Source organism: Sminthopsis crassicaudata, chromosome 2 (assembly GCF_048593235.1).
Source record: "Sminthopsis crassicaudata isolate SCR6 chromosome 2, ASM4859323v1, whole genome shotgun sequence".
Taxonomy (NCBI): domain Eukaryota; kingdom Metazoa; phylum Chordata; class Mammalia; order Dasyuromorphia; family Dasyuridae; genus Sminthopsis; species Sminthopsis crassicaudata.
In genome coordinates this window covers 16,223,160-16,244,802 of record NC_133618.1, presented here as the reverse complement: position 1 = coordinate 16,244,802, position 21,643 = coordinate 16,223,160, and the positions used below count along the sequence as shown (strand labels likewise).

The following is a 21,643-nucleotide window of genomic DNA, read 5'->3' as shown; positions in this document are numbered from 1 at the left end:
ATATATATATATATATATATATATATATATATATATATATATATATATATATATATATATATATACACATATATTTATGGAGAACTTACACAGGGAATGCACTCTCAAGGTGATCAAAAAAGTGATGCAAGGACACTCATAAGATCTCTCTTAAGAACCTTCAAATTAGGGGTAGCTAGGTGGCGCAGTGGATAGAGCACCAACCAGCCTTGAATTCAGGAGGACCAAAGTTCAAATCTGGTCTCAGATACTTAACACTTCCCAGCCGTGTGACCCTGGGCAAGTCACTTAACCCCAGCCTCAGGAAAAACAACAACAAAAAAAACTTCAAATTGATTGTATGGCTGGGAAACACTAATACAAGATTGCCCACATGACATGCCCTCATCAGAGAAGGTGCTGTGCTCTATGGGCAAAACAGAATTGAATTAGCTCCAAAGGAACATGAGATATACAAAATTAGAGAAGCTACCCCAAATGTTCACATGGACTTTTTGTGTCTGAGCTGTGACAGAGCATCCCGAGGTCATATTGGTTTGATCAACCACAGTCAAATACCCCATAACTTGACTCTAACATAGTGATGGCATTTTGGTCCTCTTCCAGCAAAAGGACAACTACCAATCAAGCAACCATCTCTTTAAATGAGGGGGAATAAATGTGATTAACTTTAGGTTGTCTTCTAGCTTGATATCTATGATCCTACAATCCTAAGAAAAAACCCTAACTCCAGAACTTGGAAGAAGCATTTTGAATCCTAATTTCCTGAAATGCTTTTTGTATGACCTTGAGAAATAGTCTCCTATCTGAGGCTCAAGTATGTTATCAGTTCCATTTAATTAGATTCAAAAAGCATTAATTAAGTGTTGACTATTTTTTCAGACGCTGTGGGAGGTACTAAGGTTACAAGGACAAAAATTAAACAGACTTCATCCTCAGGGACCTTCTATTTTCCTTGGAGACTATAACATACACAGAGATGTTGTGTAGTTGTTTTCCAGGCATGTGTAATTTCCCATGCCAACACTCCCTTCAAATTTGGAGTTTTCTTGGCAAAGATATCAAAGTGGTTTGCCATTTAGTTCCCTAGATCATTTTACAGAGGAGGAAACTGAGGAAAATAGGATTAAGTGACTTTCTCAGGATCACATAACTAATAAGTAGTGGAAATCTGATTTGAACTGAGGAAGATGAGCTTCCCTGACTCTGGACCCAGCATTCTATCCACTGTGCCACCTAGCTGCCCATTTATAAAGCTATAAGGGAGTACAATTAAAATGCAAGGTTCTTGAAGGCAGGAATTTATCAGATGCAACCTTGATTCAGGCCCTAAATATGTATGTGTCCCAGATCAAATTGTTAACTATACTTGTATACACAAACACACACACACACACACACACACACATATATATGCATATACACAACACACATGTATCAACAAATGTCCATATACATACTACATACACATATATACACACATATAGTCTTGTGTCTGTGGATCTCTATCCATGCATGATGGGATACACAGTGAAATGGTTATTGCTATCAGGTAGAACTATTCATACAAGACATACGGGAGAAGAAAAAAAAATGAGGAGTGTTTTAAGGTGGGAAGGAATCTGGTTTGGCAGGGAGAAGTGAGGAGATAATACATCCTTTATACTTGCTAGAAGCTTCACAGAATCATATGTCTAGAACATGATCAATCCTTTATATCTCAATTGCTTTATTGGTTCTATGAATTTACAGGAAACTTTGCAATGCTCTACTAGTAAAATTGAAACACTGAAGACATATTTTTTGATTGATGACATTTTATTGTAAAGGTCCGGTCATCTCTAAGTTGTCCTTGGGGACTGCTGTCTCAAGTCAAACCGAGACTAGAGTACTCTTCAGACCCAATGCTGCCCTTTTTTATCCTCACAGAGATTGTAGTGAGAACTCAACGGGCCTTGTGAGAAACACTTCAACCAATGAACTTGCTCCCTCAGAATTCCAAAGGTGTAAACACCCTTTAAAGGTCTGAACCAAAGGTGTGAGTTCTGAGCCAGAGAACTGTCCAGACAACCTGAGTTCTCACCTTGTAATCCTAACAGTTAACCATCTCAAACTCAGTTTTCTCAGTTGTAAAATGAGTGAGTAGGGCTCTCTTGCCAAAAAAAAATTCTTCCAGCTCTTAATTTGTGGTACTTTAAAAGACCTGAAAATTCAGTTAAAGAAATAAGGTTTTTGAATTACTGAGCTTTCCTGCTCTCATTGGAAGCTTGGTGGGAAGGTTTTGGAAAACTGTGAAAGAGATGCTCCTTGATTAACATATTTAACATGTATTGGTCAATCTGCCATCTGGGGGGATAGGGGGAGGAGGGGAAAAATTGGAACTAAAGGTTTGGCAATTGTCAATGCTGTAAAATTATCCATGCATATATCTGGTAATTAAAAAAAAAACTATAATTAATAAAGAGAGAGAGAGAGAGAGAGAAAGAGAGAGAGAAAGAGAGAGAGAGAGAGAGAGAGAGAGAGAGAGAGAGAGAGAGAGAGAGAGAGAGAGAGAGAGAGAGAGAGAGAGAGAGAGAGAGAGAGAGAGAGAGAGAGAGAGAGAGAGAGAGAGAGAACTGATCCTTGAGCTAAGCCTTTAAGGAAAGTTAGGTTACTGAGAGGGGAAGATGAACATGATTTCAGATTTTAGGGATTGCTTGGGAAAAGATGCTCAAACATCTGTGCAGAAGAATAATAATCTTATTCTCCTAGAATGAAATGCAATTTAAAATTATCTGGGAAGGTCAAATGAGCAAGAATCAGAATTTGTTTAGCCCAAACCCCGATATTTTACAGGACAGAAAGTGGGTCCCAAGGTTGCTAATTGGTTTGCTGAAAGTAAGTTAAGGTAAAAAGTACCAATGGTCAGATTTGATTGAAGACCTCTGACTCCAGAGCCAAGATTTTTAGGAACTAACTTGTGAAAGACTTTACAATTCATACAAAGGGATTTGTATTTGATTCAAGAGACAGTCAGAAGCCAATGTATTTCATCCAGCAGTTGAATGGCCTGAAGATCTCTGATTTTGAAGGATTATTTTCATAGTTGTGTGGAAGTTGGGAAGAGATAAAATTGAAAACAAGGAAAATATTTAGGAGTCATTGCAATTGCTCAGGAAAAGAAATGACTCAGCCTGGCATTATTGTATTGAAAAAGACTGCTGGATCTAAAACAAAGAAGTCCTGGATTTGAATCCAGTGCCTGAGTACACAGTAGCTGTTCAATAAATGTTTATTGACCGACAATGTGAGGTACTTAGGAGATTCTGAATAAATCTCATACCATTTCCTGAAGAACATATTATCTTTGGCTAGACTAATTCACTGTAGAAATTGCTTCCATCTCTATATCTAGGATCTTCTGACCCCAAGGCAGGTAATTGGAGCCTGATGGAAGAGAAGGCAATAGAGGTGAGAGATATTTTAGCCATAAGAATAAAATGACTCTGTCCCTGATTGTTATGGGACTGATGATGGGGAAAGAACAGAGTAGAAGTAATACTTGTGATAAAAATTGGAAAGTTAGGGGGATTCATGCTTTTGTGGGAAATTCAGGGTATCCAAAGTCTGAGTGCAGCTTTAAACTTTAACATCTTAAAATTACACTGAGATTTTGGAAAATCCCACCTAATGAATTCTCTTTGGGGTATAGTAACAGGGTAGTGGATGCTAATTTATTCTAACCAGATATGGGAAATTGACTTGTTAAATATATAAGGTGCCTATTTACACCTCAGAAATTCCCTGCAAATCAGGGAATTTATTTTTTGCTCATTGCCAGGACTTAGGAAAGTGACAATAATGCTAATTAAATGATAAAGTGTGAGGATATATTTGTTTGTTTGTTTTCTAGAAAGCCTGGTTGTTAAACATTTAATAGCACACCCCTAAGAACAGTAAACAAAAATAACTGCCAAAACAATCAACCTCTACTTGCAATTATGTGCCTGAACCCCTGCATACCTTTTTACAGAAAAAGTATTAGACTTTTGAAGACTGTCATTCATCACAAGATACTATTGATTGTTAATAATTCAGATATAAAATACTGTTGGCTGTTAATAGCTCAAAGAAGTTTTCATGATAGAATATTAGACCTCAAATTATAAAAGAGCCAGACTGGAGAACTCTCTTTGCAGAGATTCGAAACATGGCAGCCTTATGGCTGCCATGACAAGGAGCTCTGCCCACTGGAACACTGTTTCCAGTGATCTCTTATCTCTACCTTCAACTTTATTAACTGGATGTTAACTTTACTTCCAAACCCCATAATAAATCTCTTTTATCTATCTAGGTTTTCGGGTCTGTAAATTCCTTTACAGGGGACTCTTGCCCCGCTACTAGACCTAATTTAACTCCATATCCTTGCACCGAATCCAAAGGGGTTACAGGGGAGCTCCATTTGACACCCTATACCCAGAACCTGCCACTAGACCTCAATTAAACCCGATTTTCATTTAGGTATCCAAATTGTAGACCTCATCAAAAGTACAGATAAGAAACTAGTGTGTGTATGATATCAGGAGGAAAGGAGGGATAGTGTGTGTGAATATATGTGTGAGGTGTCTCTGTGTGTGTGTGTGTGTGTGTGTGTGTGTGTGTGTGTGTGTGTGTGGGTATCTTGGGAGAAAGATAAGGAAATTCCCATTGCTGTAGATAACAAGTCAGTATGGATATTTAAGGTCAACTTGTATGTTAATTATTATTCTTAACAAAAGCCTTCTTGGCTATTAATATTTACATAGGCACTTCGTAACCAAGTACTGTTTTTTTTCAAACGTTTTATTTGCAATAATCTGCACAAAGAGCAGATGCTTATCTAAATCTCATTTAAACTTCTTGCATTTGTAAAATTAGGTTAGGAATCATACCCAGCAATCTCTCATTTGCAGCATCTTACTGGTTCATGCTTCTGGGTTATGGGAAAGCTATGGCTTGACAGATGAATATGAAATGAATTAAATGAAGGGAGGCCAAAAAAGTTTTTCTTGGGGGGGAAAGTTATTTGAAGTTTTCTGAAGTTCAGTCTAAGTTCAGCTGCCAAATGCGCCCTAGCTTTTTACCTTCTCTGAAACAGTTCATCTTCCTCTTTTCTTCCAGGGAATTTCCCAAGCTACTAGTGTATAAATACCCAGGAATCACAACAGAATGCTCAAACCCTTACTGAGGTTGAAATTCATCAGCCTAGAACCAATTTATTTACTCAATTTGGAAGATAGGGAAAGAGCCTAGAAATATTTCCAGCTGTGATTAAGGTACTGTGTTACCTGGTATTGTATTCAGTCCATACCTTACCTGCTTTCTTACACAGTGGGTGTTTAATAAATGTTTGTGTAATTGGGTCGAGTTGGATCAAAGTGGACTGATCTGAATTAAAAGGGCCATAGGGTGTTGGACCTAGAGTTAGGAGAACACCATACTCTAATTCTACCTATGTCACTAGTTTTATGACCACAGGTGAGCCATTTAACCATTCTAAGTCTCTGTTTCTTGCTTCATAAAATATTGATATTCCAAGGGATTAAAAAGTCAAACAATATGTATTGTGTACCTATTATGTGTCAGGCACTGGATTAAGTCCAAGGGATATATCCACACATGCAAACCCAAGGCCAATGATTTCATTGATTTGAGACTTTCTTACAGGGATTTAGATCACCAGCCATTAATTGACATGCTGGAAACCTTTTTTTCCCTTTTACCATCATCACACTCTTATATTTCTGTAATGCTTTAGATTTGTAGAGCTCTTAACAAATCATTCATTCTATCCTCACAGCAAGCCTAAGAAGCATAAAAAGCCTCCTGGTATTATTCCTATTTACAAATGAGGAAACTGAGGCAAATGAAATTTATATGACTTCCCCGACTTCACACAGCCAGTCAGTATCTGAGGTTGGATTTGAATTCAGGCCTTTCCTGATTCTGCAGTGCTCAATTCGATGGATCACCTAATTGCCACCCTCTATGTGGAGAGAAGATGCCAATGGAGTTCTATACCTGTCCATCAGTTATATTTCTCTCTTACCCAGTGACCACTTCTCTTCCTTCCTGATGATATCCTTTCCTCACACGTCAGAATTTTTTCCCCCATTTTAGATTGCAGCTTGCTGCCACCTATCACACAACCACACACATTTTTCTTGTCCTTAGAGAAAACAAGAACCCCAGGATCTCCCTGAAGAGACTATGAGGAACCTCCAATGAGGTGTTATATAAACTGAATTGCAAACTTTACACGTGAATTCTCTTGCTAATCACTAATCTCACCCATTTTTTCCTCTTGTAAGAGCATGAATTGTCAATACAGTTCTACATGCAAAATAGTTAGTCTGCAGCCTCTGTGAACATCCCTGATAAAGATGAGGATGGCTTCTGCCATTTATTTAGTTCTTTTTTTTTCCTTATAAAAGAGATGATCCTAGCACCAATTTAAAAAAATGTTCCTCACATATTTAAAGGTGATTATCATCTTTTTATTTTTCTTGTTCTTTTCTATCTATAGATCTATAATTTCATTTATGTAAAAGATTTTAATTGTGAAAATCCTTCCCTGATGGATATATAGGAACTGATAGTCCAGACACTGAGAGACAATGCGATTTGCTATTTTTCATCTTTATTATTTCATTTGATTAAGCAATCAATCAATAAACACTTATTAAGCACCTACTATATGCCTGACACAGGGGATGCAAAGATAGGAATGATGCTGTCCTTAAACTGAAGGAACTATCTCTTTCTTAGAAGAAAAATGTGTGCACTAATCAACATGTACAAAACACACAGATTATATACACAGCAATTCTGATGGGGGGGCATCCACAAGATAATCTCAGTAAGTTAATAACAATCATTTATTAAGCAGTAGAACAACGGATAGAGGAATGGGCATTTTGTCTGAAAGATAAATGGAAAACTAGCCTCTAACACTTGTTGGTCCCTAGACAAGTCATTGAAGCTTTCTCTGCCTCAGTTTCCTCAACTATAAAATGAAAATAATATCATCTGCTTCCCAAGCTTATTGTAAGGATCAAATGAGATCATATTTGTAAAATGCTTATTACATAGACATAGTAGATGTGCTCAGTAAAGGATTTTATTTGATTTGATTTTTATTAAGTGCTTACCTCTTACCTGAACTCCAGCCTCCAACTTTGACCTAGTGCTCCAAGTTCTCATTAGGGAGCATTCAGCAGATTTAGCTTGAACCTTATTCTTCATCTTCACTACATGCACCTGCAAAGGACTCCTTCCTCCCAATCCATTCTAGCTATGGTAATCAAATCACCATCACCAAAACACTGCCACCACTGCCCTATATTTACTATATATACTCTTTATTTCAAGGCAACTTCTGAGTTCATGGGTCATCTTGCTCACTTGGAATTGTTTTCCTAAAATTTATCAGGATTCCTGAAACATAGCAACATTTCCCTTCGGAGTTCTAGGGGCCCTGAGAATTTTAAAGAGTCATTTTTAATTCTCATTATCCCTCACCATAACATTTCCCCTATTGATCTTCAGCTGTTGTCTCTTACTGACAGACTTAAAAAATGTTGTGTTTTTTTTTTGTTTTTTTTTTGTTTTTTTTTTTTTTTTATAATGAGACTTAACTGTGATAGTCTAGTTGCTACAAAACATTTCTACTCCTAAAATTTTTTTACTAGTACATAAATCATCCAGGGACAAGTGGATTCAATCTTAGAAATCACATATGGCAAAGAAGGTAAATCATGGTTCCTGCATTTTTTTTTTTTTTTGCTAGTTCCCACATAACATTTGAAGAAGAGTAGGCTTCTTGCAGAGTAGTGATTCTTAACTCTCTCTCTTTCTTTTTCTTTTTCTTTTACTTTTACTTTTTCCTTCTCTCTGTCTCTCTCTCTGTCTCTGTCTCTCTATCTGTCTCTCCCATCTCTCCCCTCTCCCTCTCTCCCCTCCCTCTCCCTCTCTCCCTCTGTCTCTCTCTTCTCCTTTCTCTCTCTCTCTGTCTGTCTTTCTCCCCCCCTCTCCTTTCTATGTTTCTATGTCTCTATGTCTCTATGTCTCTCTCTCTCTCTCTCTCTCTCTCTCTCTCTCTCCTCATCTCTTCTCTCTCTCTCTCTCTCTCTCTCTCTCTCTCTCTCTTCTCTCTCTTCTCTCTCTTTCTCTCTCTTTCTCTCTCTTTCTCTCTCTCTCTCTCTCTCTCTCTCTCTCTCTCTCTCTCTCTCTCTCTCTCTCTCTCTCTCTCCCCTTCTTCCCCCTCCTTGTGTGTGAGATAGAGAGAGAGAGATGGAGACAGAGGAAGAGAGAGGGAGAAAAGGAGAGTGAGATAAGGGAAGGAGAGAGACTTTCACTAGTTCACTGAGGAAACTTATGAATGAAACCCTTCTCAGAATTATATTTTTAAATAACTGAAGGAAATGCTAAATTTTGCCTAACAAAAAATAAAGATATAATTTGCCTCATTCAAGTTCATGGAAAGTTTGAACTTTTTGTGAACTTAAATATCAGAACTATAAGAACTCTAGAAGTGTGAGAATCCCAGTGTGAACATTTCTGTATAATATCCAATGTGTCCTAGAATGAACACAGCTATTTTGATCAATTTTTGGCATCCCTGGTGCACCAAGAATGTTAATTAAAAATTCAAATTTTCGTCTTTTAATAAATTTAAAAGCTATTTTACCAGGTGGGTAGGGGAAAGAAGTGGCACCCTGAGACAAAGGTCCTTATATGCCCCAGAAACAATTTCTTATGGATTTGAGTGGAGACTTCTACTAAGATATTAGATATTTCAGTTCTCATTTCCTGATTTCACATAGAGCAGAACCATTTCCATCAAACAATTTGTGCAGATTTCCTGTCCCACTTAGATGAATGTCTCAGAATTGACATATATTAAGCACCTACTGTATGCTAGGCTCCCCTGATCGATTGCCATATTTGTTATATATTCTGATTGGAAAATGATATTTAGTAGGTTCCATTACTTTAAGAAAAACCAAGTAGTTTTCTAGTGTAAATCCTATCTCCCCCTGATAATTTGTTGTCATTGTTTAGATTTGGCTGGCTTTTGTGACCTGATTTGTTCTTTTTTTTTGTGGTTTGTTTGTTTTTGGCAAAGATCCTGAAGTAGTTTGTCATTTCCATCCCCAGATCATTCTTCAGATGAGAAAACTGGGGCAAAGAGAGTATATTGACTTGCCCAGAATCACACAGTTGCTAAGCATTAGAAACTAGTTTTGAACCCAGGCCTTCCTGCTTCCAGGCTTGGCACTCTATCTATTGTGGCAACTATCTGCCCTCGATGCATAAAATGCATATATATATATATATATATATATATATATATATATATATATATGTATATATATATATATATATATATATACATCTGTATACATCAATACACATATTATTCATGCAAATATATGTGTGTATATGTATATATTATATGTAATTATAATAAATAGCTATATATTTATGTGATATATAAAAATAATTATATAGTATATTTATATATTAAATATTATTATATTATATATGTCATATAAATATAATTAAATGCATCATTTATATATAAATATCAATTTAGATTTATAATAAATACAAGGTAACTTTGGGACTCAAGATAACCAGAGGTGGGAAGATCAGGGAAAGTTTCATATAGAGCTGAGTTGCTTTTTGAAGGAAATAAGGAATACCAAGTGGAAGAAATAATGGAGAAGTGCCTCCTAATGGGGGAAGGAGGATGACTTGGGCAAAAGCCTGGAGTTGGAAATTGACATATCATGTACCATAATGCCACTTATCCAAGTTTGACTGGATTACAGAGTTCCGGAAGATTTGTATCTAATAAACCTGGAAAGGTGGGACCTGCGCCTTCCCTTTTGCTGATTCTAAGGCCTGTCCTTTCTCTCTCTCTCCTTTTCCTTAATACCTTGTTTACCATGAACTTCACCACTTTGTTTTTAACTACCAGTTGTAAGTAGCTGCTTTGCATTATTCTCAGCCCAATTTGCTCAGCCCCATTTCTAAGTGGTTTCTTTTAAAAATCAAAGCAAACGCAGGAGAAGGGCTGAGGGGGAAGGGAGGCTTAAAAGATGCACCAGTTCCCCTGTTGCATCAGGATAATAAAATATTTGTAATTTGCAGAGGGAATACAGATTCTGGTCAGGACCTCCTTTAAATAAATACTGCTGCTTGCTAAATATGGAGGGAACAGGTGTTTTACTTAGTTTTGCAGTCAGTGGAAGGGGATCTTTTCCATAAACATTTATTAAGGGGGGGGGAGAGAGTTGTGTTTCTGTGCCTTTAATTTTCCTGTCTGAACAAGAGAGGGAAGGCTGCAGAGCCTTGACAGGCTCACTTGTTCATGCCTTTAATGTGCGATCTGTTTTCTCCAGTGGAGGGCACTCAGTGTATCACAAACGAAAGCATTAGCACCAACAAGCTCGGAGCACCATCAGTCTCAGGGAAAGCCTTCGGAATTAGACAAGAGCTGCCTCTCAGCCTAGCTACAAAGCGCTCTAGACCTGCCCTGCTCAATGGAGAAACCGAGCCAGCCTCGCTTCTGAAATCCCCGGGCTGGGGTGCTGTGCCCTCCAGCCCCGGGAGGGAGGCCTGCTTGCTCCCAGAAGTGAGGGGGGGCCCCAGAGGATGCCTGGCAGGAGCCGGGCATGGCCAAAGGCAGCGCCATAAGGAATGCCAGGTACTGGGGGGAAGCTCTTCAGAGAAGTTGGTTGCCTTCCCTGCAAGGCGCTAGGGCCCTTTCCCAGGGATTGTCAATTTCAGCCTGGGGCCCTCTGGTCAATTACACAATGGCCCTTAGAGCCTAGAGCCTGCTCCCTCCTCCCCTCCCTCCCCCACCTGCTTCCTCCCTCCCCCCTTTCCCCAACCCCCATTTCTTCTTCTTCTTCTTTTTTTCTTTTTCTTTTCTTTCTTTATTTCTTTTTTTTTCCCCCTTGTCCTCTCTGGGGAACTTTGTGTGGGTTCCTGGCACACATGCCCGCTCATGATGGTTGTGAGTGACAGCTGTACCCATGGCATGAAGGCTGTGGTGGATTAAAGACCAGGAAGCCAGCAAGAAGAGACCTGAGGGAGGAAGGAAGGAAGGAAAGGAAGAAAGAGAGGGGGAGCTGCTTTTGGATGACAAAGGATGGGTAAGTGAACTTTTGTTATTTCCTTCTCATCAGAGCTCTAGCTCTGGGGGGGGGGGGATAGACTCAGCAGGGCATTAAGGCTGACAGAAGGGTAGGGGGGTGATGGGGGGTGGCAGCCAGCAGGAGGGCATCACTTGGCCAGGTGACTCACTGGACTTGTTAGAATATTTTTAGATCCATCCTTTCCCCCCTGCAACCTCCCCCCCCCCCAATAGACAACGATTCTGTAAATGCCCAGAAAGGAGTTGACCAGACTCTTAAAAAGGGATGCCTCCTCAGATGATCCCTAGCTGCTCCTGCATAGCCAGATTGGGATCTGTGGGCTCCACAATCACAGGGCTGCCTCCCGATTCCAGGATAGTATCACCCATGCTTTGAGTCCCCTTGGTTGGCAGGAGGCTACTTAACACTTTGCAGCTTGTGTTGTTCTATGTGTGTGTGCGTTTGGGGGGGGGGGTCATCGTTACTTTAGAGGTGATTTCCCTAGCATTGTTCCCGAGCCCTAACCCAGCTTCCAAATTTCAAGCAGTCATTTGGCAGCCTTATTTTGTCAAGTGTGACTGCCTCCCCCCCCCTTTTCTCTCTAGCACCCCCACTCCCTTCTCCTGTCTGGAATAACTGGAACGTATTTCAGTGAGACTGGGGCTGGCGAGGAGAGACAGAGCACAGCGCAAGATCGGGGGCTAAATTAGAGAGAGAAAAAAAAAAAAAAAAAAGCAAGCAGTTTTAGATGGAAGACGACAGGATTTTGAGAGGAAGGCTCCGTGCCCATTGCCTCTGGTTTTAAAATGGGGAATATGCGAAAGAGCAAACTGCAGGCGAGCGGAGTCTTGATTTTGCCCCCTCCCCTGAGAAATAATAAAATTATTGAGGGAGGAGAGAAGCGCTTTTAAATCCCAACGCCAGGGAGATGAAAGCTGATTGCGAGAAGCAGTACAACTTTGCGGGGAGCCCAGCCGTCCTGACCTGACTGGGGGGGAGGGGGCGGGGAGGACGCGGACCTGAAGGAGAGAAAGTAGGGGGATCCCTTCCCTTCCTCGGTCCCTGAATAGGAAAGAGCCACCGAGTGGCTTCCTTAGCCTAACTCTGGCGGCCCTTTCCGGCCCGAGCCCCTGGCGAAGGAAACTTTGCAGTCTCCTCCGCTTCGGCGCAAGGATCCTGGACCAGGGACCCACAGACGCAGCTCTCCCTCTCTCTCGTCTGTTTATTACGTCGGCATTTATTAGGAGGCCGGAATTGGTGCTCCGGGTTATTAGTGTTCACGCCACGCTCCGGTGGCTGCCGGGAGCCGTCCCCGTGTCATCTCCCCGTCAGGCGAGGGGCACGCAGTCTACGGCAGGGGAAACTTTACAGCCTACCAACTCTTCTCTCCGCAGTTCCGTTAAACGATCCCTCCTCCCCTTCCCCTCCCCCAAGCCAAAAGGGCCAAGGAAGTAGCACCCCTCCCCGCCCCCACCCCCTGAAATCCCCGCACTTCTCTCCACGGCCCGCACTGAATACAGTGACTTGACAAATATGTTACTTGTTAGAACTGTGGTGTCAGATGATAAGCAGATCCCTGCGACGTAGCAAGCTGATGAACATAGGGACGGCTGGAACTCGACGAGCCCGTGGCCAGCTCCAGAGACCCATAAATCATCCCCAAAGTAATTGAGCATCAAGAAAGAGACACTTCCTTAAGAGCTCCTATGCGGTGATAAGGAAAATCATGCCTTAGGAAAAAAAAAAAAAAAAAGGGGGGGGGGAAGGGAAAGCAGTAAGCTGCCTTTATATTCCCCACCTGCCCAAGCTTTGTAAAGCCCCTCCCCCTCCCCCCCACGGAAGGGAGTTACCTCGCCTCAAAAGCCCACTTGTTTTGTTTGTGGTTTTTTATTTTGTTTCCCCCTCTTGTAGGTTTCCATTTAATTAAGCAGCTGAGAGGCATGAGCGTGGTCCTGGTGCTGTTACCCACAGTCCTGCTCGTGATGCTCACGGGTGCTCAGAGACCTTGCCCCAGAAACTGCAGGTGCGATGGGAAGATCGTGTACTGTGAGTCTCACGCCTTCGCGGACATCCCCAGGAACATCTCGGGTGGGTCTCAGGGCTTGTCGTTGCGCTTCAACAGCATCCAGAAACTGAAAGCCAATCAGTTTGCCGGGCTGAATCAGCTCGTGTGGCTCTATCTGGACCATAATTACATCAGCTCCGTGGACGAGGACGCCTTTCAGGGGATCCGCAGGCTCAAGGAGTTGATCCTGAGCTCCAATAAGATCACCCACCTGCACAACAAGACATTCCATCCGGTTCCCAACCTCCGGAACCTGGACCTGTCCTACAATAAACTGCAGACCCTGCAGTCGGAGCAATTCAAGGGCCTCCGGAAGCTCATCATCCTGCACCTGAGGTCCAACTCTCTGAAGACAGTACCCATCCGGGTCTTCCAAGACTGTCGGAACCTGGACTTTCTGGACCTGGGCTACAACCGCCTCCGGAGCCTGTCCCGGAATGCTTTTGCCGGCCTCCTGAAGTTGAAGGAGCTCCATCTGGAGCACAACCAGTTTTCCAAGATCAACTTCGCCCATTTTCCCCGGCTCTTCAACCTTCGCTCTATCTATTTGCAGTGGAATCGGATCCGCTCCATCAACCAAGGCTTGACGTGGACTTGGAGCTCCCTCCATAACTTGGATTTATCGGGCAATGATATCCAAGGGATCGAGCCAGGCACTTTTAAATGTCTGCCCAACTTGCAGAAGTTGAACCTGGATTCCAACAAGCTCACCAACATCTCTCAGGAGACTGTCAATGCTTGGATCTCTTTAATATCCATCACCTTGTCAGGGAACATGTGGGAATGCAGTCGGAGCATTTGCCCCCTTTTTTCTTGGCTTAAAAATTTCAAAGGGAATAAAGAGAGCACGATGATATGTGCGGGCCCTAAGCAGATCCAGGGGGAGAAGGTCAGCGACGCGGTGGAGACCTACAATATATGTGCTGAAATCCAGGTGGTTGTGACAGAGAAGTCCCGTCAGGCCCCACAAACGCCCCAGAAGCCTCTGGTCGTTCTCAAACCCACTGTCTCCAAACTGGAAACCACCCAACCGACTCCAATCACACCGAGCCCTTCCCCGGGTTTTCAGATGCCTGGCACCGAGCCAGAGTATGAGCATGTGTCGTTCCACAAGATCATTGCTGGCAGCGTGGCCCTCTTTCTCTCTGTGGCTATGATCCTCTTGGTGATCTACGTGTCTTGGAAGCGGTATCCGGCCAGCATGAAACAACTCCAGCAGCATTCTCTCATGAAGAGACGCCGGAAAAAGGCCAGAGAATCGGAAAGACAAATGAACTCCCCGTTACAGGAGTATTACGTGGACTACAAGCCAACAAACTCTGAGACCATGGATGTATCAGTTAATGGATCAGGGCCTTGCACATACACCATCTCTGGCTCCAGGGAATGTGAGGTATGAACCATGATCCTCCTAAAAGCATTTCAGCTGCTGGGAAGGAGAGGTAAATGTTTGAAGCTCTTGAGGTGTCTCTAATCACTAGAAAGATTAATGAGCCTTTTGCTTTGGGGTTTTGCTCAGTGTGAAAGGTTATTTAATTAAATTACAACCACCAGGAAAGTGACTGTGGTTATTTTTTAAAGGAGTTGAGACTTGAAGGAAGTTCATTCAAGGATGAGATTAAGTTGGAATAAACCTCCGTGTTACGGCATCTACTTCTTAAAAGTTTGTACATAGGGGTTGGACTTTTAAGAACTGTTTTTGTTTCTTTTTTTTTCTTTCTTTCATTTTTTCTTTTTTTTTTTTTTCTTTTTTCTTTTTTTTTTTTCCTTTTGCTGGTATGGATTTGATGTCTGGTTCTTGGCTTTCTGGTTTGTTTGTTATTTTTTGTTTGTTTACTTTTAAGAATATGAATATGAATGAAGGAAAGGCCATGTTAATAATAATAATAATAAAAAAAGTACCAAAATTGCTGGATTTGAAGAGGATATAAACCAAAGAGAAATTGACCAAGGGTTGATTTTGCTGTAAATGTTTCACAGTTTCTAACTCAAGGAGGTAATAGCTGTGTCTAACACACAGGGATACCTGTCACTTTTTACTTTCATCTCAAACTTTATACCAACCTAGAGAATGTCAGGAGTCTGCTCTGCTATAATGCAAGGAGGTTTTATTATCATTATTATTTCAATGTAGGATTTCCCCTGTCATCAGAAGGGCCTGACACTTTTTTTTTTTTTTCCCTAGCTTCTTTTTTAAAGGCATATTGTGATTTTGTTCTGGCTGGTTGTCTGGAATCAGAGGATCTGTGTAATTGTAACTTCATGACAAGGGGTAGCCTCTACTGGGCTGTGATACTGTAGGTGATTTAGCCATTATACAATTCAAGGCACGAGATAAACTGTCATTACTGGTGTTATCCCAGAAGGAAATGATGTGTATTGTTAATCTCTTAGACTAAAACTCACTATAAATACCATTACAGAAAAGGACAAAGGATGGAGTTTTGGCTATTTTCTCTTTCTATTCATTTAGCCTCATCTAATGTCTCAAAGCAATATTTTAAAGGATTGCCTATTACCAATTGTTTTTTAAAGATTTTTTGGGAAAAAGCATCATCAACAAGTGAGCACACATTTTGAAGACTGTAGGTCTTAAGATAAATTTTGGATACATACTAAAGACCAGAAAAAACAAAACAAAAAAAAAGTTACAGCTCCCTTTGTCTCTGCCCTTAGCTCATAACTTGTGATAAATTCATAGCACTCTTTCTAAGACAAAGTTAACCTTAACACGTGAATAATTATGGTGACACTCATCCCACTACTCCAGTAAAGGGAGAGGTTCAGGACTGGCAGGGGGCTGTCTGATATTCTATTTACAGTTACTTGCTTTTGGAAACTAGGTTTTCCATGAGAGTTTAAAGCCATGTGACTCACAATACCCTTCCAGCCCCCACCCACTGTTTCCATATCAGCTGAACAATGTAGTAAATTTCTTCTAGCCTTTAACTGTCTCTACTCCAAGCAGACTATAGTTTGTCAAGCTGGCCAATAACTAAACACTTTGGGACAATTCATTGAAGTTTAAATAATCTACAAAATAGCACAGTGAGGTTTATTGCAAATGGTGAACTTCTCTTTCTTTGGACATCTGATGCAGTTCTAGGATGAATAGGAAACAAGGCACCCAGGTTATGGATTCCTAGCTGGTAGTGGTGGGCCTTCTAAAGCATTCTACAAAGCTTAATGAGTTTTTAGCCCTCATTAGCACTTTAAAATGCTAACACTGATGAAGAACATGCTTCCTGTTGGTGCCTTATAGTCTGTGCCCACTTAAATGTTGAGCAAACTCGAATAGAAAGGAAGAAGATCCTCTTCACCACATTAATTAGATCTCCTTGTTTTACCTAATGACTGATTTTTCCCCTTCATTTTAGAGGAATACTAAATAGGAAGGAAATTCACAGAGGCATTTGAGAGCTAATAGGGACATGTAAGATCCACAAGTCCAATCTGATCATCTTACAATTAAGGCAACTGAGTCTTAGGGAAAGATTTATTTTTAGCCAAAGCCAAACTCCTGATTAGCAACATACCCAATATTAGATCACATTTCACTTGATATAATATCCATCGTTGTTATTATTCCTCTTGTTTTTCATACTATATCTTTCTCATTCTGATGCCAAATGTTTGAAAAAATATTTATCAAGGACATATTGATATAGGTTTGCTTTGAATAGGAGACTCAAAGAAACCTGTATGAGTTGATAAGCCATGTTTCCTTTAAAAAAAATTAAAAAAAAACACAAACCAAAACATCCATAGTGCAGTATTTATGCGAGGAAATATTAGGTATCAGATACAAGGAAAATCTAGCCAACTACAGAGAAAGGTTATATTATCAGTATTTTTTAATGTCTATACCATTTCTGCTAGAAAAATTCTTGAAAGAGTAAAACAAAACAAAATTCATAATGTCCTTTAGCTAAACTTTGACACTCAGGTTTTATCATATTCTATACATGCTGAGCATTTGCTCAGTTATTAAGTTCTCTAAGAAACTGAAATAGTTGTTAATGCCTGTGATTGTGCAGGACATGTGATAGCATCCAGAAGGCAGGACAAAGATCTTGGGAAAGTTGATGTAGTCTTTGACACCATAGTTTAAAGTGTTGACTTTTGAAAAATGATTAGAAACCGTATAATACTTAAAAATCAAATCAGAGAAAAGGAAAAATAGAAACATATCAATATATGCTATACATACTGATATATATATATATATATATATATATATATATATATATATATATATATATATATATGTGTGTGTGTGTGTGTGTGTGTGTATATATACATATGTGTATATATACATACATACATATTTCTACTTCTCTAATTTGATTTGTAAGTGCTATAAGGTATACATATGTGTATATATTTATTCATATATACATATATGTATGTTTACATACATGATATTTGGCAATAATGAATTCTAACAAATGACAAATAGACATGAAACAAATCATTATTAGTAATGAATATGCTGATGGAAGGAATGAAAACACTTTTAAAAATAATAGACTCATAAGTCACAATGTTTGCAGTTATTGTTGTTTCACTGTGATTAACCTGACAGGGTCCCTTACTATTTATTCACTGAGTGTGTCTAGAGAGAAAAGACGTAATGGTTAAAAAACTCTTCCCTAATTTTAATGTATTGATCAAAGGAAAAACATTTAAAACGTTAACTTTTCTTGCATTTTCTCATGATATTTTGTTGCTCTTTCGCTACATGGAGCCACCTTTCCCTCATGAAGAACTTTTCTTCCATGCTTAAATACTTTTATTTATTTATTTATTTTGCAATGAAGGGGTCATACAGAATAAACCAGTGGCTGCTTCTGTCTCTGAGTGTTTCATTTTTTTATTTTGTCATTGAAGCTTAATCAGTAAGAGAATAATGGCCTGAAACAAACCAAGAAATTATGGAAAGGAGATGTGGTGGGGGACTCTGGGAAGAATACTTCAGTCAGAGATTCTGAGTTCAAATTCTACTTCATTTGTAAAGTTATACCTATATGATCTTAAGCAAAACTTCTCAGGGCCTCGGTTTCTTTACCTGAAGAAAAGAAGAGGGTTAGACTAGATGACTCCTAAGGAACCTTCTACTCCTAAGTCTGTGTTCATATGATTTTAACCTTTTGTTTTTTAAATAAAAAATACCATGATAAAAGAAAAGACAAAAACTAATCAATGAGCTAAGTACCTTATGATATCCTACTAAGGGTTAAACTATGATGATTTTTAAAGTTAGTGAGTGATTCTATTTTGTTGTTTTTTTTTTTTTAGTAGGGATGCATTAGCTATTAGCTGCAGGTTGAATATATATTTGCATTTTGTTGCAATGTTGTTAGCTTATCTCTCTTTACTAGTTCAAGATTTCAGACATCTAGTGACTATGCAATCTGTTTCCTTTTTCTATTCTCTGGCTTGGTGCAAACTGTCCACTTTTCTAGTTCCCCTGATTATTTTATAGATACTTTAGACATTGGCTTTTCCAAGTTCCTGAATGGCAGCACTCCAATGGCCTGGAAAGGTAATATACTAATGTAAACATAAGATGGTGATAGTTTCAGAACCATTACCCTTCTCCATTCCTGTCTCATCAACAATTATTCCTAAATGTAGAATTGTAAGAATATGTATTGTGGCAATCCATATATATTGTATGAAATAGATGGTTTGCAATATAAAAAAACTACAACATTGTTTTTTCCTAAGCCATCAACTTCATTTTGATTAGCAAAAACAAATGAAAAAAAAAAGAAAGAAAGAAGGTAGACAACTCAAACAAAATTGTATGCCTTTCTTAGACCTAAGCCCTTTAACCTTTTTGTGTCCTCGAAGGACTAGTTTACCTTATATTTATTAATATTTCTGTGGTTTTCTGTTATTATGCTCCTTTGTCTCATTAAAATTGTGACTACCTGCATAACTTCATAAACTTAATTTTGGTGATTAAAAAATCAGGGAAAATGATTGCTCCAAATAAATTGTTTTGTTTTGTTTTGATTTTTTGGAAAGAATTCATTCAAATACCAGCTACTTGATTTTAAAATCTGACTATTCTTCAAAATCCCCACTTTTCTCTCTGGACTGCAATGTTTTGGTTTCTAAAGCTTTCTTTTTAAATGAATGAATGTAATACTTTTCTAGGTATCCTGTTCTAAAGTGTCTGTAGGCATTGATACAGTAAATTGACATCTGTAAGCAATCTGTCAAGCTGAAAATGAAAGAGAAATCAAGGTCCTCCAGGCATTGGTCTATGATGGGCAGACTAGCTGTAAAATCATTTTACTCTTAGATATGCCATTTGTCTAGTATTTGACCCCATCTTCTCCAGGTTATAGTCGAGACCCCAGGTCATGAGAAATGTGGGGGGATGAGAGAATTGAGGGGGAAGGTTGAGGGCTCATGATTAACCTTGAGGTATAAAGTATTAATCACTGTTTCTTTCCCTACTCAGTAAATTCTTTCTTGAGCTATTAACAGAAATGTATTATATTTAACTTCTGTAGTATTGTCAGAAATTATCTTTTAACTCTACATATGGTATATTGTTGAGGGCAGTATTTTAAGATCAGAATGTGTTTGTGATTTTATATTCCTGGAAAACTTTGGTCCTCTAAAATCAGAATAACACAGAATTCCCTAAATGACTAAGGGACTACAAATGGTCATATTAAAACATGGTGCTTTGCCACTGAGGTGTTATATATGTTACCTCATTCGGTGAATGTCTGGGAAAGTGGAATGGTCTTATCAGTGGAAAAGCATAAAATCAATGGCAAAATTGAGTATTTTTGCATTTTTCTTTAAGTTAAAACAGCTCTAGATATGACAGCTGAAAGAAATTAGGGATATTCTCAAGGTTCCTATTAAAAGGGAAATACTGCGATGCTTTTGTCTCCTTCAATCCAGTCCTTTAGAACTTTAAACCTAAGTTGTGAAACTGCAAATCGTGTCCTGTGGAAGAGAAACTCTTATCCTCTTAGCAAACCTTTAGATAAAGCTACCTGGCTAGAGTTAAGGCCATGGGAGTGCCCAAGAAGAGATTAAAATAGTCTATGTTTTCCCTACTGAGGAACATAAAGATTCAAATAAATTTAGCTGCTAGGATGTTATCCATTAGAATAGATCTTTATGCTAGGGTCAAAATAGATATACTAACAAGCAATAGGAGGACTGAGGAGCGGGTGAATCCAGAGTGCATGCACGATTATTGAAGGTTAAAGAAATGGGAAACACATCAAAAACTTGAACTAGTCATTGCCAAACCATTCATCTCTCGTCTGAAAAGCATCTGTTAAGATTTACTTTGTGCCAGCTGAGGTGCTAGGCTCTGATGATAGGAACTTGGCTTCTATCATAACATTTCTAATATTCATATAGACAGATAAGATATGAAGGTGGAGGGGTTATCTATATATCTATATCTATCTATATCTCTTTTTCTCTCTCTGTCTCTGTCTCTTTATCTCTCTGCCTTTGAGAAGTTCTGCCTCTAGAACTTAAATATCAGGGATATTGGATATACTTATTTTAGGAACTGGAATTCTATGAAACATCACAAGTTGCACACACAGATACATATATATATATATATATATATGTATGTAAATACACACATATTTACATACTCGTATGCATATAAACACATAAATATATTCTGTGTATTTATATATATATATATATATGCATATGTTGGATTATATTTAATGGTGCTTCTGGACATATACATTACCTAGGAGTGGCATCATAGCATAGTGGACAGATGTATCAGTAATGCCTGGATTAGAGGCCATTTTCCAATGCACAATGGCCATGTTTCTCTGACCAAATTATACAACTGCTCGAGACCTCAAGCAACCTTCTAAAACAAAAATACTCAGAAAATTTTATCTACAGGAGTAGAAGAAGTTTTCATACCAAAGTATCTGATACCAAGGAAATTACAGCTTCCCCATGAGAAAATAGTTTAAACATTTTAAAGGTAATTTATTTAGAAATTGTTGAATAGGGGATAACGTTCTAACTTGGACTCAGAAAGTTTGGATTTTTTTCTCCTATTAAGTGAACAAGTCACTTTTGGATTCTTCATCACTAAAAAAAAATTAGGAGAGGAGCTTGATTAGCTTCTTAAAGAAGGAAGCAGCCAACTGCTTCTGTATATTTGCAAGAAAATATCATGGTTGGCATTGGGGTGCTATGATCCATGGGGCACAAAGAGCCAGGAAGGACTGAATGAATGAAACACATTTTCCTTCTAGCTCGAAATCTATGATGCTCTGAGGGTAGATAAAATAACAACTAGTCATAGTAATGTTTGACCAAATCCATTTTCCCCCAACACTTCTATGCAAATGGACATTTATTATTTCACTGATCATTTCTTCTGTTTTCT

General features: G+C 39.1%; 1 protein-coding gene across 2 annotated transcripts in view; it reads left to right on the top strand.

Moving 5' to 3' along the window:
- Window positions 1-10,380: 10,380 nt before the first annotated feature.
- Window positions 10,381-21,643, top strand: part of LRRTM4 (leucine rich repeat transmembrane neuronal 4) — a 942,554-nt gene continuing 931,291 nt past the window's right edge. Inside the window, exons 1-2 of one of the 2 annotated variants that reach the window (XM_074285448.1) lie at window positions 10,381-11,183; window positions 13,077-14,623. In XM_074285448.1, coding sequence (XP_074141549.1) covers window positions 11,180-11,183; window positions 13,077-14,623 — 1,551 coding nt within the window. In that variant the 5' untranslated portion in view covers window positions 10,381-11,179. The remainder of the gene's footprint in view (window positions 11,184-13,076; window positions 14,624-21,643) is intronic. The other variant, XM_074285449.1, reaches the window with a different exon arrangement.